The sequence below is a fragment of the Protopterus annectens genome, chromosome 4.part1 (genome assembly GCF_019279795.1).
Source record: "Protopterus annectens isolate FY-2018-M chromosome 4.part1, PAN1.0, whole genome shotgun sequence".
NCBI lineage: Eukaryota > Metazoa > Chordata > Ceratodontiformes > Protopteridae > Protopterus > Protopterus annectens.
In genome coordinates, this window is record NC_056734.1 from 360,482,186 (window position 1) to 360,500,291 (window position 18,106).

An 18,106-nucleotide genomic window follows, 5' to 3' on the forward strand; every position below is an offset into this window, starting at 1 on the left:
TCTTTGCTCACCAGTGGGAGTGGGGAGCCTTGAGCAGCCTACCTGTCCCTGTAGGAAGTGACCTCAGCACAAGAAGCTGTAGTAATTAGTTGTTTTGGACCATTTCTAGCTCTTTTGTAGTTCCCTGTTTAAAATCCGCCTCTGGGCGTTTTTTTCTGGCTATACTGCTCAGACAAGCTCCTCGTGGTCCTGCAGAGTGGTCTTAGCTACAGAGAACTCAGAAAAGTGACTACTTTCTGGATTTAAGTATCTTTGCTTGTTTTTCACTTGGAATAGCTTCTGTAGCTTACCCTGAACTAGCTTGAACTGTTTTTAACTGTTTGCTGCATTATTTTAAAATCTGAACTTAAAGTTACTTTTTAGTCTAATTTGATCGAAAGTTTGTTTGTTTGTTTAATTTAACTGTGGAGGCCGCCCACTAAAGTGGGCTAGCCTGTGTAACTGATTTATCACCGTTTCTGCATTTTCTGTGTGTTTCTATCAAAAAAAGAAAAAATTATCCTTGTTTTCCCGCCTCTCCTCGACTAGTTTAGACCAGTTTACAGGCATTGCTGTATTCTGGGCTGTGGTGTAGTTCCTGTGTTGTCCATTACCTTACTTGGATAGAAGGAAGTTTCTTTGCTCACCAGTGGGAGTGGGGAGCCTTGAGCAGCCTACCTGTCCCTGTAGGAAGTGACCTCAGCACAAGAAGCTGTAGTAATTGGTTGTTTTGGACCATTTCTAGCTCTTTTGTAGTTCCCTGTTTAAAATTCGCGTTTGCACGGCTTTGCTCGGTTGTGCGCATAGCGCAGCACTGGTTAAACAAGGTTAAACTTCTTCTGGCTCCGCCAAGTCTGCTGTTCAAATTTTCCCTTAAGGAAGCTCTACTCTTAGTACAATCAGACTAATCACTATATTTTAAGCCTAGCACTTGTTCTCAATACTTCTCTACTAAGTAAGCACTCGCGTACTAAGTAAAGCACTACATCTACCTACCACCCCTGTGAATATCCACTTCCCTTAAAGGTACAGCATTCCCTTACACTGTTCTAGCATGTCGAGTGGTAGATTACTGGCGTCCTCTCCAGTTCAGCTGGTCAATCTGGGTATCTTGAGACAATGCTGCAATTGTCTCATGTACACAGACAACCCTCTCCTCCTCCCAACAAACACAAATACATGAGAGATGCAACTATATAGCCAAACTGGAGGCTGAACTCTCTCAACTCAGGGCTGGCATGACCAGACAGGAGGAGATGGAAACCACACACACAACAATCCCAGTCCCACATAGACCTACTACAACTGCAAACCAAACACATAAAAACACAAAGACATACTCGGAGGCTCTAATAAAAAACTTACCAAAACAACAGAGGCTCCCAAAGCAGACATCCAAAAATCCACCACCTCAAAACAAAGCACATGCAACACATACTTCAATAAATCAGTGTGTCAACCAATCACAGCCCTTAAGGCCAAACACCATGCCTGATACACTAGTAATAGGTGACTCTATAGTCAGACACACTGATGTCCCGCTGACCAGGCTGAACAAGGAGAGGGTGACTGTGAGCTGTCTATCGGGAGCTAGGATCCGCCACATAACACATGCACTCAAGTCACTCCAAAGCAAGTACAAATATGACTCCGTCATTGTCAATGCTGGTGTGAATGACCTGAGACGTACCTCTCTGGACTGCATGAAAAGAGACATAGAGGAGCTCTCCGATTATGTAGCCCAGGCTGGTATGACCCTGACCCTGAGCAGCATCTTGCCCTCACCAAGAATGATACCACAATACAAAGACAAGATGATCAGCTTTAATAATGGGCTCAGGTACTGGTGTCATTCTAAGGGGATCCAATGTCTGTCTGCCTGGGATGACATGTTGGACAAGCCACGCTGCTTCGCAAAGGATGGCTTACACCTGTCACCACTGGGCTTCCGGATATTGGCTAAGGCTCTTGCCACCCCCATAGTGCCTTTTTTAGGCAAGGCTCAAAAGACAAACCCACCTGGGTAATGCTGCTCAACGCCAGAAGTCTAAATCTCAAGATGCAGGCACTCAATGCACTCCTCAGCATGGAGAACATAGACGTCTGTGCAGTAACTGAAACCTGGTTCAAGGCTCCTGAGAGCACCCCAGCGCTACCAGGCTATACCTCGTATCATGCTTTTCGGCCCCAAAACCCGGGCCGAACCACAAAGGGAGGGGGAGTGTCCATATTCATCAAGGACACCCACACCTCCAGGTTAGTAGCAACACATGAAGCATCAGAGACCATACAGGTGCAACTAACCATAGGCAAAACTGCTATACAACTGGTAGCATGTTACAGACCACCCTCCCAATCTCAGGAACCCCACTCAGCCTTCCTGAAGACATTGGAGGATATGAATGTATCACAAAATACCATCATACTGGGAGACTTCAACTACCCAAACATAGACTGGGTACATTATTCTAGCCCTAATACCCTAGCCCAAAGGTTCCTGGAATTCATAAATTCAAATGCACTGGAACAACTAGTCACCTCTCCCACTAGGGGAGATAATATACTAGACCTGATCATCACAAACATGGCGACAAAATGCTCCACACCAGAAGTATACCCCTCACTAGTGAGATCTGACCACAAACTAATCACCCTGGATATACATATCCCACCTCCACCCCCAGCACAAAAGACCACAGTGAAAAACTTCTCAAAAGCAGACTTCACTCTTCTTAAGACTGAGATGGTATCCTTTAAGCCCACTGTGTCAGTGGATACCACATCCCACAATGCCGAATCCTTCACAAATGCTTTCTATGGACATCTCCAAGAATGCATGGATCATGCAATCCCAAATAAATCCAAGTCACTCTCCACCAAAGGCAAGCATCCTGCCTGGTGGACCTCAGCCATTAACAAATTGTATAACAAAAGAAGGAAGCTACTGCATGTCAGAGCAAAATCCCATGAAGGGAAGACATCTCTGATCAACATTAGCAGAAAACTACGTTCTCTCATAAAAACATCCAAGGCCAACTTTGAGAGAAAAATCGCTAAGGACACTAAAGATAACCACAAAGCCTTCTTCAGCTATGTTAGAAACCTGGGCAGAAACCCTCAGATATGCTCAGAGTTAGTTCACAACAACAAAAAATACACTGAACCCACAGATATTGCCAACATTCTGGCTGACAGGTTCAGTGCAAATTTCTCCCCTCCCTCACCCCCAAAAGAAGAAATACTTATCCCAGCTGAATGTAATCTCCCTGTCATCTCAGATGTCCAAGTGAGAACCGCCCTAAACAAAGCTAAAAACACAGCATCAATGGGACCTGACGGTATCCCGGGTTGCGTGAACTCCAAGAGGAGCTAAACCCACACATAAAAATGCTATTTAACCTTAGCCTTACTTCAGGATATGTACCTGAACAGTGGCGTACAGCAACAGTGGTCCCACTCCACAAAGGGGGTACCTCTACAGACCCTGGAAACTACCACCCCATAAGCTTAACCAGCCTGGTCTGCAAAGCTATGGAAAGAATCATTATGGAACTCATAAACAGAGACATAGGGGACCTACAGACACTTGACCCCACCCAGTTCGGCTTTGTAAAGGGCAGATCCTGCCTTTTGAACCTGGTTGACTTTTTCGAAACAGTCACTAGAGCCATTGATGAGAGCAAAGCAGTCCATACAGCCTACCTGGACTTGGCTAAGGCCTTCAACACAATACCCCACTCAGGCATCATAGATAAGCTCAACAGCTTAAACGTAAACCCTTATATGTCACTAGATGGGTTGCAAACTGGCTAAAGGACAGAACCCATAAAGTTAAAATCGCTGGAGCAATGTCAGACTCAAAGCCAGTCACAAGTGATGTCCCACAGGGATCTGTCCTGGGACCCCTCTTGTTCGGCATTTATTTCTCAGATGTTAAAGCAAACATGGGAGGGTTGTGGCTGACAAAGTTCGCAGATGACTGCGAACTAGGCGCCATAGTCGATACACCAGCGGACACATACATCCTACAAAAAGGCCTCACAGAAACGGACAACTGGTGCCGGAGTCACGGCCTTAAACTAAATGCCAAAAAATGTATAGTCATCCCCTTTGGGAAAAACAAAGTACACACAAATTATCACATAGACTGCAACCCACTGAGTACGGAAAAAGTAATCAGAGACCTAGGGACCCAAGTCGACAGCGACCTCTCATTTGACACCCACGTTGCCAAAGTGGTTAGAAAAACATTCTACCTTGCACACCTCATCATGAAGGGATTCACATCCAGATCCAGGGATGTCATTGTACCCCTATACTCCTCCCTCATCAGACCCATGATTGAGTACAATGCCCCATTTGGTATGTACCTCACCCGGCATTTGCAACAGCTGGAGAGACCACAAAAGTACCTCACCAAGAGGATCAAGGGTCTCCAACATATGTCTTATTCTGCCAGACTAAAGAAACTTCAGCTCTATTCAGTAGCATACCGCCTGCTCAGAGGTGATCTCTGCCTGACATACAAGGCCATGTCCAATCAGGATCTGATGGACATGCTCCACCTCAAAAGATCCAAATCCATCAGGACCACGAGAGCTAAAGACTTAAACCTCGGCACAAGTATGAATAGGACATGCTGGAGGGATAGATTCATAACCCAGAGGCTTCCCATGCTTTGGAACAGGATCCCAATTTCGTATTAGGCAGAGCTCCTCACTGACTCTCTTCAAGAGAAATCTTGATGAGTGGATGGGAGATCGTAAGTTTACCCCAGGGGTCACATCTGTGTCACTGCTAGACAGGGGCACAGTAAACTAAGGGGACCTTCATTGTGTCACTACTAGACAGAGACACAGTATTCTAATTTTATTCTGTACATTTTTGTACCACTTCATGGCGTGGCAAAAGCCACATCACTATGGCTAGGCTTACAAATGCCCTAGTGCAGATAGCCTAGTACTATACTATGAAACTATGAAGTATCTACTGAGCTAGGAAACAAAATGTGAGCATCTCAAGCTATACATAATTAAACAAACTCTACCTTTGATACACATGCTTGATGAAGTAATTACTGAAGGAGGTGGGTAAAAAATAGGCTAAGATGCTAATAGCTATACCTCAAAGCAACTTTTTAAGCAAACATCAATCTCTGTTGTTCAGTTTTTTAAATGCAAAGTCTGCACTTCTGCCCCATTATTTTTCACATTATGTATCTAAAACAAACCTACTGGACAATCTGGAAAGCATGTATGTTACATTATTATTCTGTAGTCATGTAAATGGGGTAAAAAGTCTTGTCAGTTTGTAATTGTGTTTGATAGGTTTGATCAGCCAAAGTCATGAACAGTGCAAATGAACACTTGTAACATTGTAATGCATTTCTTGGACATAGAGGCCCATAATTCCTGGTGACAATGTTTTTTTTTTTTTGGTACACCAACAATGCAAACTGCTGTACTGCTTTATGTTTTCTAACAGCAATCTGTTTTTCTAACAATGTGATGTTAGGCTCATCCCAGTAGGGATCAACCTTATTAACGTATAATTAAACTAAACAGAAGGTTCAGGCACAGCTCTTACTGAAATGCTAAATGCTTCTATTTTTCAATACAAACCTGCAAATCCTGCAGCAGCTATTGTAAGGCCAACCGCTATCAGAGTACTGGCCTGCAAAAAAAACAGAAAGACAATTGTCCATGATTACAGTTGCTCTAACTGATGTATGGAAAAACTAGACAGCACCTAAAATTCTTCAATTAATTAAACTTTTTATCATCAGATTTATAAACAATAAGCGCATTCATCCAGTAGTCATTAAATTGCATGTCACACATGTTGATTACTTTAATAAGTTCTTCGGCTACATTTGATTTAAAGACAGATAAACTATGCAGCTTAGCAGATATTAGGCCTCCAGTCTGACAGAAGTATGCTCATAAATAGTGTTTTCCAACACATGTTCTGCTATAAGAACCAAACTGAAACATAATATTAAGGTATATAATTTAAGAAAGAAGGGTACGCTTATGTTTTCCTCTCACCAAAATAACATTTTGCAGGCCTTGTTTGAAAACATGTTGATCACAGTAAATGTAAAAATGTAGACAGATGCTGAAGTTTATGAATGAGGCAGTTGTGGCAGTCAGTGAAGCATCCAATCCACACACTACAACAGGGCATCCCAACCTTTTTGGCAAAGGGAAGGAGCTACACAACTAGTCTGGCAAGGTGTCATGGGCCACCTTATTATTATTTTAAGTTTACCTGTTTTTTACGGCTGCTTCAAGGTCAAATTACTGTTATCACATTATACTCAAGGAGCAAGGGAGAAAATGGATCTGATTCAACTCTATTAGCTAGCTGTTAAAGAGCCATATTAAACTAGTCACACACAACACGTGAGGTTGCAGAATGACTTCCCTGACAATTTTTATACAGTATTCTTGTCATAACTATGCAAATCCAGAAGAAAGTTCAATTGTGTAACTTGCACTTTCCCATAATAGTACGTTTGAATTCCTCACTGCTCCACTAGCCCTAAGAATAATTGGATTATTTAAACAACCAGCCAGCTTCAAAATCTCAGGCTCCTCTCCCATCCCTCACACTTACCTTCACTCAGACTGCTGACTGACCAACTAATCCTCAATGGAGAAATCAGCATGCACAGTTGGACTTTCTTGCCCATACAAGGAGAGAAGAGCCCAACACTTGTGAAAAACAGCCAATAAAAAGCTGAAACAAACATACCATGCTAAAATGTATACCCCATCTACAATAGTTGGGGATGTAAGATGGGTGCAGCTAGTGCAGCAGTGAGGAATTTGAATATCTACTATTATGGGGAAGTCTTTCATCTTTTCCCCTTTAGGGGTCGCCACAGCGGATCACCGGTCTGCTATTGACTGGCAGTGGATTTTTGCGGTGTCAAGTTGTCAGCCCAGCGCCCAACCTTCACAGAAGGCACACACACTCACATACCTACCTACATGTCTTTTTTAAAGTTCAGTTGACTGCAGGGAGGACATGCATACTGCTTACGGAATGCACTCCAGCGAGAATCGAACTAGAGAATCTCTTGCTGTGATGTGACAACTCTTAACACTTAAACTGTACAATGTTCATTATTTCCACTACTGCAGTAGCCTTTATCCAACTTGGGAAAAGAAACAGTACAGCTCCAGGAGCCCCTGGAAAATGGTACAGGCAAAGTAAGACCTGGAAGTTGAAAAGGAATTCAGTTAGTAATGTTTTGTAAAAGTATGTACAGAGGACCATGCAAGGTGCCTCTAGAATGTTCTAGAGTCTAACCCTTTCCAGTATGCCATTAAAGAAGACAAGGTTCTAATGAAATGTGCCTTGAAACTGCCTGGAAGAAGCAACAGCCAAGGAGAAACACCTGGAAATCATCTGTTCAGACACAGGGTGCCCCTTTTTGCCCTTTAATAAGAAATAAATAGCTGATCACCTTTTTTAAAATGCTTAGCTCTGTCAAGATAGTCCTTGCTCTGTCTATGCATGTTCAGAGTATGCAGAATCCTCTCGCCCAGATTTTAGGCTCTTGTAAGAAAACTTGGAGATTGAAGGCTTGATTCAATGTAAACTCAAACCACTCTGGGCATGGATGAGGAGATTGTTCTTAAGGAGAACCTATCTCTGTGGAAAATCAGGTAGGGCTCACCCACAATGACAGCTAGCAACTTAAGATACTCTTTTTACAGATATTAGAGCAATGATGAATACAGTTTTCCAAGTCAAGAACTTGGAATCAGCTTGACGGGCACATTCAAAATGATAGATAGTTAACCTCTCCATCACAAAACTGAAGTCCCAAGGAGGACCAATCGGTTTACTGGGAGGTTTTTTAAGTTCATAGCCAAGTACTAGGCTTGCAGCCATTGTAGGTCATTTTTAAGCCTAGTAAACTTCCTTTCAAAGGTGGGAATCACACCCTGTACTCTGTGCTTCTGAGGTAAACACCTTAACTGTTATACCAACCCTCCACCCCTAGAAAATCTTAGGTATAACACTCCTTCAAAAAAACTGTTTTACTACAGAGATGAAAGAGGAGGATCCATGGCCAGACATGCTGAAATGGTCACAAGATAAAACGTTATAGAGGAATAAGACAGGACAGAGGAAAGTAACTCAAACAAATATCTGAACAACCAGCAGTACAAAATTCCTGATGGGCCCTTGATTATTGATTCTACTTGCCAATACAGGATTTTCAAGTATCAGACTTTCTTGCCTCTTTTAGTTCCTGCTGCACATCCTCATGAAATAAGTGCCTAAAACGTATAGAAATGAATCATCCAAGCAGTTAGCTGAAGTGGCTTCAGACTGGGGTGCATCAAACCCCTGCAGTCTTATATGAGTAGATTCAGTACGCAAGGAAGCTCGTGGTAACTGTTCTTGGCCAATTCCATGAGAATGGAGAACAAATTTTACCTAAAGCAAAAGAAGACCACTACAGTGATTTTTGGGATATTCTTCTGAATCTTCAGAATTACCGTGGGTTTCAGTGGAAAGGCACAAAGGAACATTCCCTTCCAATAGAATGAAAATGCATCTGTACTCCAGGCTTGCTTGCAAGAAGCCCTGCAACAAAATGTGCTTCCTTTCAAAACAAACAGATTTATTTGAGGTGTTTTCACAACTGGATCAATTCCTGGAAAAAAAACGTATTCAATTTCCATTCCTGAGGGTCTATTCTGGACCTGCTCAGTTTGTCTGCCATTATGTTTTGCTCTGACAAAACACAAAATGCTTGAAGGGTTAAGGAATATTTAAGAACTTCTAAGCCATCAAAGCCAGCTTGAGTAAAGAGTACAACCTTGTACTTACCAGCTTGTTTATGTACCACATGATTGTAGTATCATCTGTAATCACTTCAAGTGATCCTGGAGACATTAGGTGATGGAGAGATTCAAGGCCTCTCTTTTATGATGACGATGTGCTTTGGTCTGTATTAAAAAAGTACAGTTGTGTACACATACCATAAATGTAGATGTTAGAGTGTATTCACTGTTGCAGTCATCACACTTGGGTTATCTGCCTGCAGGTAGCCCTCAGTCGACCTGAATACCAGAGTCTTAGTATTTCTGAGGCGGACGCTTCTTCCATGACGTCAGGTCATCAGGGGTATAAAACAGGCAGCCCACGCCATGGTATATGGTGGGGAACACCACCAGTAAAAAGTAAATACCAATGCCATTATGAAAGGCCACAGGGAGGAGAGAAAGATAGAGAAAACCAGGGGGCTGGAGGGAGGGAAACTAGGACTGCAACAGTGAATACACTCTAACATCTACATTTATGGTAAGTGTACACAACTGTACTATGTTCTTTATGTTTCACTGTTGCAGTCATCACACTTGGGTTGATTCCCAAAGCTGAAGATGGGTGGAGGCAGTCAAGAAGTGTTAGGGCTGGCTAGTAGGCCTTGCAATACTGCTGTAGCAAATCCAGCCCTGGATTTGGAAAAGATAGGTAAGTGGTAATGCTTGGTGAAGGTGTGTACAGAACTCCAGGTTGCAGCTTCCAGAATGTCCCTGGTAGGGACTCCCCTGAAAAATGCTGTAGAGGTGGAAGTAGCCCTAGTGGAATGTGTTCTGATCCCCTGTGGGGTAGGTTTTCCATGGTGTTTGTAGCAGAAATGGATGCAATGTGCTATCCATTTGGAAATGGTTTGCTTTGAAATGGCCTTACCCTCTGCCCCTGTAGCAAAGCTGACTAGCAGCTGGTCAGTTTTTCTGAAAGGCTTAGTCCTGTCAAGGTAGAACCTGAGCTGTCTGTGCACATCCACAGAGTGCAGGATCCTTTCCCCTTTATTCTGATGGTTGGTAAATGGATGGATTGGTTTAGAGCCACACTGGACAGCACCTTAGGCATAAAGGATGGATTAGTCCTGAGGGAAACCCTGTCAGCATGGAAAAATAATGAAGGGTTCCACAGCCATTAGTGCCTGTAACTCAGACACTCTTCTAGCTGAAGTTATGGCTACAGGCAATGCTGTTTTCCAAGAGAGGAATTTTAACTCTGCTGAGGCAGCAGGTTCAAAAGGGGGAAGCGTGAGCTTTTCCTGTACAAAGTTAAGGTCCCAGGCAGGGGTGGGTGCTCTCCTAGGGGGCCTTAAGTTGTTAGCCCCTCTCAGGAACTGTTTGATGAGAGAGTGAGAAAATAGAGAAGGCTCAGTATTATAATGAGCTGAGATGGCAGAGGCATGAATCTTAATGGAGGAGAAGGATAGGCCTCTGTGTAGTAGCTCTGCTAGGTAAATCCTGGATTAGAGGTAAGGAGGGCACTGCTGTGTCCTTTCCTTTAGACCGATTCCAAGAACAATATATCTTTTCCACTTTTCAGCATAGGATTTCCTAGTACTATGCCACCTGGCTTCAAGAATGACATCCAGCATCTGTTTGCTGAGGGTTGCTGGTGGGGTATTCAAGGGATAAGCCAGGCTGCAAGGTTTAGGATTTGCTACTGTGGATGCAAAATCTGTCCCTCCTGCTGAGACATAGGGTAGGAGTCTGGTGTAGGTGCCAAGGTGGCACCATTGTCAGGCTGCGTAAGAGTTGGTACCAGTGCTTGCGTGGCCAGTCTGGGGCAATAAGAATTGCCCTTGGCCTGTCCTGTTTTATCTTGAGTAGTACTCTTAAGAGAAGGGGCAGAGGGGGAAAGGCGCGGAGTGAGAGGTTTTCCCATTGAAAGGATAGGGCATCCACCTTCCAGGCCCTGCTGTGAGGGTTTGTGGTGCAGTATTTGCTTAAATGGTGGTTCTCTGGGGAGGCAAAGAGGTCCACCTCTGGTGTCCCCCACCTCCGGATCAGAAGGTTGAAGGTGTTGGGCTCCAGTTTCCACTCGTGTGGGTCTAGGAGATTTCTGCTTAAGTTGTCTGCCAGTGAATTTTGTTTGCCTGGCAGGAATTGAGCTTGTCGATGTACTTGGTTGCTCAAGGCTGTGTTCCACAGGGCCATGGCTAACCTGCAGAGTGGGTAAGAATGGGTTCCCCCCTGCTTGTTTATGCACCACATAACTGTGGCATTGTCTGTTTTTATAAGCAGTTGTCCTGGAAGGATTAGGTATCTGAAAGCTATCAGAACATTCTGTACAGCTAGCATCTCTTTTTGATTGATGTGCAGGAGAATCTGTCTTGGGCTCCAATGGCTCTGAATGCATTTGTCTGCCATGTGAGCACCCCCCACCCCATGCATAGTCTGATGCATCTGTTGTCAGGGTTTGGGCGGCGAGGGATTGAGGGAAATGCAGTCCCTTGTTGTGGCTGCATGCTTCTGCCCACCAAAGGAACTCTGCCCTTAGACAAGGTATGATAAGAACGACCATTTCCAGGTCCTGAGAATGTTGGCACCAAAGACTTTTTAAGTACCATTGAAGTTTCCTCATATGTAGTCTTGCATATGGAATTAGCAGAATACATGAGGCCATGAACCCTAGGGCTTGCAGTATTTTTCTTGCAGATAGCTGGGTTCTGGTGGCCATTCGTTTGAAGTAGTTTGTCAGATAGACCTGTTTTTCTGAAGTGAGAAATGCCATCTGGGAAGTTGTGTCCAAGCTTGCTCCCAGGAATACAATCTTTTGACTGGGTACCAATTGTGAATTATTTTCGTTGATGGTGTACCCCAATGAAGTGAGAAGGCTTTTTACAAATGCCAGGTGCTGAAGTAGCAATGCTTGACTGTCCGCCTGAATCAGGCAGTCGTCCAAGTATGGGAAAATTTGGATATTTCTCTGCCTGCAGTATGCAATGGCTGGAGTCAGGCACTTTGTGAATACTCTGGGCGCAGTAGATAAGCCAAAGGGAAGTTCAGAGAACTGATAGTACGCAGAGTCTGCCCTGAAATGTAAAGATTTCCTGCATGACTCCCTTATGGGGATGTGCAGATAAGCTTCTTTTAAGTCTAGAGTGACTAACAAGGTGTCCTTGGCTAGCATAGGGAGAAGCTGTTGGAGGGTATGCATCTTGAATTTTGGGACCACCACAAAGGTGTTGAGAATTGAAAGATCAGGATTACGTGCCAAGAGCCCTCTTTTCTGGGCACCAGGAAAAGTCTTGAGTAGAAACCCTGACCCCTTTGTTCTACTGGAACAGGCTGAATAGCTCTGATATTGAGCAGGGGAAGTATTTGCTTTTGAGCCTCTGCCCACTGGTTTGGAGGAAGGTCTGGAAACCCGCTTGGGGTTGGCAGAGAATGGAAGTAGAATTTGTATCCCTGGGATACAATGTTGAGGACCCATCGATCCTGAGTAATGGACATCCAGTTTTTTGCGTGAAGGCAAGTTTTCTTCCTAGGGGCACAAGCAGTTGGACAGGGCTGGGAAGCTGAATTGAGAAGTCATTGTGAACTTTTTCCATGGGGGGGGTGGCTTACCACTCTGTTTTTGGGATGGGGACACTCCATTGTTTAGATCTCTGCATAACCTGAGACTGTTGACTGGATGGCCCGTTTCCTCTTGGTCTTGTCTGGGAAGGCCTGGAAGGGGCTGGAAAGGACCAGTTTTTTGAAGGCTAATGCCTACTGAATCTAAGTGGTTGCACTTGTAAGAATTCTTTAACAGTTTGCATAGATTTAGCTTTTTCTTCCATCTTTTAAGAACTTCTTCTGCTTTGGTGCCAAACAAATAGTCCTTATTTAAAGGCGCGTCTAGTAATTTGGATTAGACATGATCTGGCAAGGTTTGTTCCTTCAGCCAAGCATGCTTTCTCAGTACAGAACGAGCGACTGCAGCCCTGCAGGATGCTTCTAGGGCATCAAAGCCACACTGCAAAGTATGCTTAGTAACATGGTTTGAAGAATGCATTAGCTCTTGTAAATCTTTATTTTCTGCACAATCTGGCAATACCATTTTTTGTTTAATTAGTTCCATAATATGTTGCTGGTACTTCAACATGTGAAACTGGCAATTCAATGCCCTGATGGCAAGAGTTGCAGAGGTATATACCTTCTTACCCCCATCTGTCTAAAGCTCTAGAATCTGTGTCCGAAGGGGTAGGATTTTTGGCTATAGTAGCCTTAATACCTTTAGGTCCCTGGGAAATGGTCTCTGTATCATCAGTAGGATTCTTGAAAAAAAACTTGTGGGAATCAGAAACTCTGTATTACCTGTCAGGTTTCCTACGGGCCAGGGGTAATGTATCTAGAATAAGACCGGATTCCATAAAAACATCATCTACAACATCTAGGACAGGGGAATTGGTAGAGGCCTGTGCTGAGGCAACTCTAAAAATTCCCTGAGTCTCTTTTTGGACTGAGGGTAGTCTTGGCATTCCCAGTGGAAATGCTCCCTTAAAGTATGCAAGGTTTCATAAAAAGAAAAATCCTCTGGAGGGGAGACAGAGGGAATGGCTTCCTCTGCATTTGAATCTTCATAGGCTGATAAGGGCATACCTTGATAATCAGAAGGGTCACAGTCATCGGACTCCTGGTCTGTAGAATCAGAAGGAAACTCAATTCTTTGTCTCTTAGTAGGGGAAGGCTGGCTTCTCCTAATTAGGGTAATAAGGTCTTCAGCCATCCTAAACATTTGTTTTTGTGGCATGGGAGCTTGAGAAAATGCTTTGGTCATCGGTTTTCTAGGCGTAGTGCATACTCTGGGACTAAGAAACTTGGTTGTTTTGGCTAAAAAAGAAGTCTTTGGCTTGATTCGAACATCGGTAGGATGGAATACACCCTCAGAAGCTGGTGCCTGCATAGCGGCTCTGGACCCATCCAAGGTAGAGACATCCACAGGTTCCACAGTTGAAAAAGCATCTTGTGGCATACTGAACTCTGAATGGGTCTCAGCAGAGGCCTGCGAATCCACAGAAGCGGGCATCAGGGGCTGCAAAGGCGCCTGAGTACTGGCAGACTGGCGACTAGCTTAACGGAAACATCGTTGGCAGTTTGGTACTTATACGGCCCGTCTCTGTCTTTATCTTTACTATTTTGGGAAGATCGGTAGTCGGATGGCTTATCGAAGCCATTTCTGAATATGGAGAACGAGAGCAAAAGAATTTAGCAACAAAGATAGCCCGACAACGAATGGTTCGGGCGTTAAACAAGGCACAAAACTGAAGAGAGGGACGTCGTGGTCTGGGCCTAAACAGGTGACGCAGTAAGAATGAAAATCTCTGTGAGGTATTTGCTTTCCACAGGCAAGACAATTGTTAACTTTTTCTGACATTGGTTAGAGCAAGAAAAAAGGATCCCCAACGGGGTACTTACCTTTAGAAGACTTCAGGATTATAAACTCAAAAACGGAAATTTCAGGTAGCAGCCAACTGCTTCTGCTTCAGGCTCCTCCTCGGTAAGAAAGACTGATGTAATGACATCGCTGCCTGTTTTATACCCCTGACGACCTGATGTCATGGAAGAAGCAACAGCATCCGACGCAGAAATACTAAGACTCTTGTATTCCAGCTGACTGAGGGCTACCTGCAGGTAGATAACCCAAGTGTGATGACTGCAACAGTGTAACACTAAGAACATCTGCAAAGGCCTTGTATCTTTACCCCATGGAAAACACTTCCCAAGAAAAATCTGAGTCTGTGGTGACAAAATGGTTTGGGATCTGAGGAGAGTGAGAGAGAGACCTGAGTTCAGTTGAATTTGTTGTCTACACCAATGCAGTTCCCTTTATGGTAAAACCCCAAACGGGAATTTAATACTGTAGAGAATGCAACTGTTGACTCGTGTTTTTTTTTTTTAAACCACTGAATCTTTCTCATGTGTAACTTGGCCTGAAGAATCAAGAGAATCATAGAAGCCAGGAACCCTTGGATCTTGAGACATTCTCTTGCAGAAGTTCGAGACTGACTGCAGAAGTTCAGGAAAGACTCTATTTAAAAACAAAGTTTCTTTGATGTCAAAAAGTTATTTTGAAGAGACATATTTATAAGGCAGCCCAGAAGACAATCCTGTGAGACACCGTGAAGGAGGACTTTGCAATGCTTACATGAAAGCCCAGATTGGTAAAACAAAATATAATTCAAGTTAATAACTCTAGATATCTGGATAAAGACTCTGCAAAGATAATCAAGTAATCCAAATAAAGAAAAATGTGAATTTCATTAAGTCTGCAATAAGCTATGACTAAAGCTAGGCATTTTGTGAACACTCTTGGAGATGAAAATTAATTGTAATAATGTGACCCAGAAACAGAAAACCTTAGAAATTTCTTGAGGCCTATGGCAATGTGTTAATAAGCATCTTTTAAATCTAGTCCTACCATGTAACTCATGGGAAGAATGAGGGGTGACAGGTTTTGTAAGGTCAACATTTTGAATGTTGGTACTTTCAGTTCTAAATCTGTATGCGAAAGGTCTTTTACTAGTCTCTAAGAGGACCCTTTCTTTGGTACCTGAAACATTCTGTAATAGACAGTTTTGCCTCTGACTTGCTGGCACTGGTTCTGTGACTCCTTGGGTGTGTAAAGACTGAAGAGCCAGAGGAAAATATTCTGTTTGGTTTGGAGGGTGGAGAGGAATTCCCTCAAAGGGACGTTTTTGTATCCTGCTCCATCTGTAACCATCCTATACTGCTTTTAATACCAAGAATCTGAAACAATCTTTTTCCAAAGGAGGGTGTTGAGGATGACTCTGTAGGACAGATATCCACAGATACTGGCGAGAGGACGGGGGGAAGAACACCGACACAGTCATTCTATATTGGTGCTCTGTCCCTTTTCCAAAATTACCAGTTTCTTGATATTTCCCTCCAGCCATCTGTTTTTTAGCATCTTGTTTGCCATTAAAAGTTTTGCTTATTTGGCTTTTTAGTGAAAGAGGGAAGCCTATTAAGATCTATATTGGAGTACATGGAAAATTTAAAAAACTCCCTGAATCAATCCCCCCCCCCCCCCCCTTTCTTTATATTGTTTGAGAACCTGGGCAGGAGAAGAGTTAGATTCTGCTTAAGATAATGAGATATTGTTGAATATTTCAGACTTTAATTAGCACACTTTTGGTTATATACCCAAATATATCTTCTAAACAAACACAGCAGTAGCTGTCACCCTAGACACAGTATTCCCATAATCAGGCATATGTTTCAAAGCAAGTTTACTTACCTGTGACAGAGTAGAACAGTTTGGTTAAAAAAAGTTTTTTTTTCTGTAGGAAGAGTGGTAGGCAATTCCTTCAAACTGTCCATATGAGAAAGCATACATTTCCAGATGTATACCTGGTAATTCAAATTTTTGACCGCTAAAGTACAAAAAAAAAAATTCTCTTACATATGCAGCCCAACATTTTGTCTTCTTTGTAACAGAAGGATTTGTGTTAAGGACCAATCTCCTACCAGAATGAGATGCAGTTGAAATTGCTGCTGGATCAGATCTAAGGTGTGGGAAAAGTAATTTATTAGCCTGGGGTACCTTATACAGTTTATCTGCTTTATTAGAGACTGATGGCTGCCTATCAGGATGGCTGCAGGCAGCATTTAACACATCCACCATGACTGGCAGTATAGGAGGAATGGGAGAAGAGTGAGGTATATCCATTTTAACACATAGTATTGCTTCAGTTCAGGGGAACATCCATTTGTTATTATAAAATACCTTATTCAGCCTGGCTATTGTTTAATTAAAAGAAAATTCCTCCACAAGAGGATAAGAATTAATATTTTCTTCACAGAGGTTTGGGCTTGGGAATTTGTAAGAGAAAAAACCCTATTCTATCAAAGTCAAAATCACCATGCATAGGATCCCCGCCTGCAAATGCTTCTGTGTACCTGGATTCATTGCCTGTAATACCTGCCTTGCCAAGGTAAGAAATTCATATTTCTTAATAGTAATTATTTCCTCAGATGAATGATGTTTAACCTTTTCTTTTTTTTTTTTTTTTTAATAGGAAGTCCTGTGGAAGAAGACTGACTCAAAGGAGGGACATCTGCTCAGTCTAATGGTCACTTCTTGTGGTTACTCCATGAAGTATCAACTGGAGGGTCCCACAGACATAGAGAAGATGGCTCTCCTATGCCCATACTGGACAGTGGAACAGCTGAAGACATGGCTGACCCCCCTGGTTTATGATGACCAAAAAGACTAGAATAGAGGAAGACGGAGAGGTGAGTGAGTAGATTGAGAACAAAAAACATGACCACTGCAGGTTCTCCCACTGCCAGCCTGTCAGCTAAGGCATGACTGAGTCTAGGACAACAGCAAGGGCTCCTTGGTAACTGATTTTTTTTTCTTTCTAGGTAAGACAGGAGAAGACCCAGCAGGACAGAAATATCCATGTTTAGCTGGAGAAGAGCAGCCAAAAGTGGGTAGCGCTGCTGGAGCAGGTCAGTAGGAAGGTAAGTTGTCACAGAGTGTTCACAAGCAGTATACACACACACAACAATTTTCCCAGTCACTTTACAAGAAAAAGGGGCAGACACAACATAAATTCCTGGTCAGTACCCCATTCAAACACTTCAACCGCTTACAGAAAGCAATATGGCAGACAGGCTGTCACAACGTGAACTACAAGCATTACATTGACATACACATTCCTGAAAGCTCCTACAGTAAAACATTTTGCCCAAAACCTCAAAGTTTATACAAACAGTAAATCAATACTCACAAAAATAGCATGAATTAGTTTTACAGGCAATAATAGTTAAAAACAGTGGTCCTTGATAGAAAACTCCTGACACTGAGAAAAATACTATGTTCCTCAAAGGAGAAATAACCACTTTGCATACATACATATACATATGTACATATGCAGCATATATATATATATATATATATATATATAGAGAGAGAGAGAGAGAGAGAGAGATACATTTTTCTTAAAAATGCAATAATTTATGTGTAGAAGGGCTCCCTAAAAGAGACTTGTATGCCAAAAACAAAACACTTTCCTGGTTGCTGTTTCTGTGAAACCAAAGAGCTTATTCTTTAGACAACAAGAAAGTACTGAAGAAATCTTTACTCTGGCTAATCCCAGGGAGGACAATAAACAGTCAATCAGGAGTCAGAGTGAAGGTGAAGGAGGCCAGAGCTTTTCAAAGCTGACAGGAAACAAACCATATAGCCCAAAGGTTACTGCAGCAGTGGAAATGATGACACAGTACTTTTCCTCTAGCATAAAACTACTTCAAACATAATTAAATTTTGTTTAAAGGAGCTTCTC

The 18,106-nt window shown here is 42.9% G+C and overlaps 1 protein-coding gene across 1 annotated transcript in view; it reads right to left on the reverse strand.

The window, feature by feature from the left end:
- Positions 1-18,106, reverse strand: part of DNAJC19 (DnaJ heat shock protein family (Hsp40) member C19) — a 630,746-nt gene that overhangs the window by 437,410 nt on the left and 175,230 nt on the right. The window contains exon 2 of the mRNA XM_044070178.1: positions 5,601-5,652. Coding sequence (XP_043926113.1) covers positions 5,601-5,652 — 52 coding nt within the window. The remainder of the gene's footprint in view (positions 1-5,600; positions 5,653-18,106) is intronic.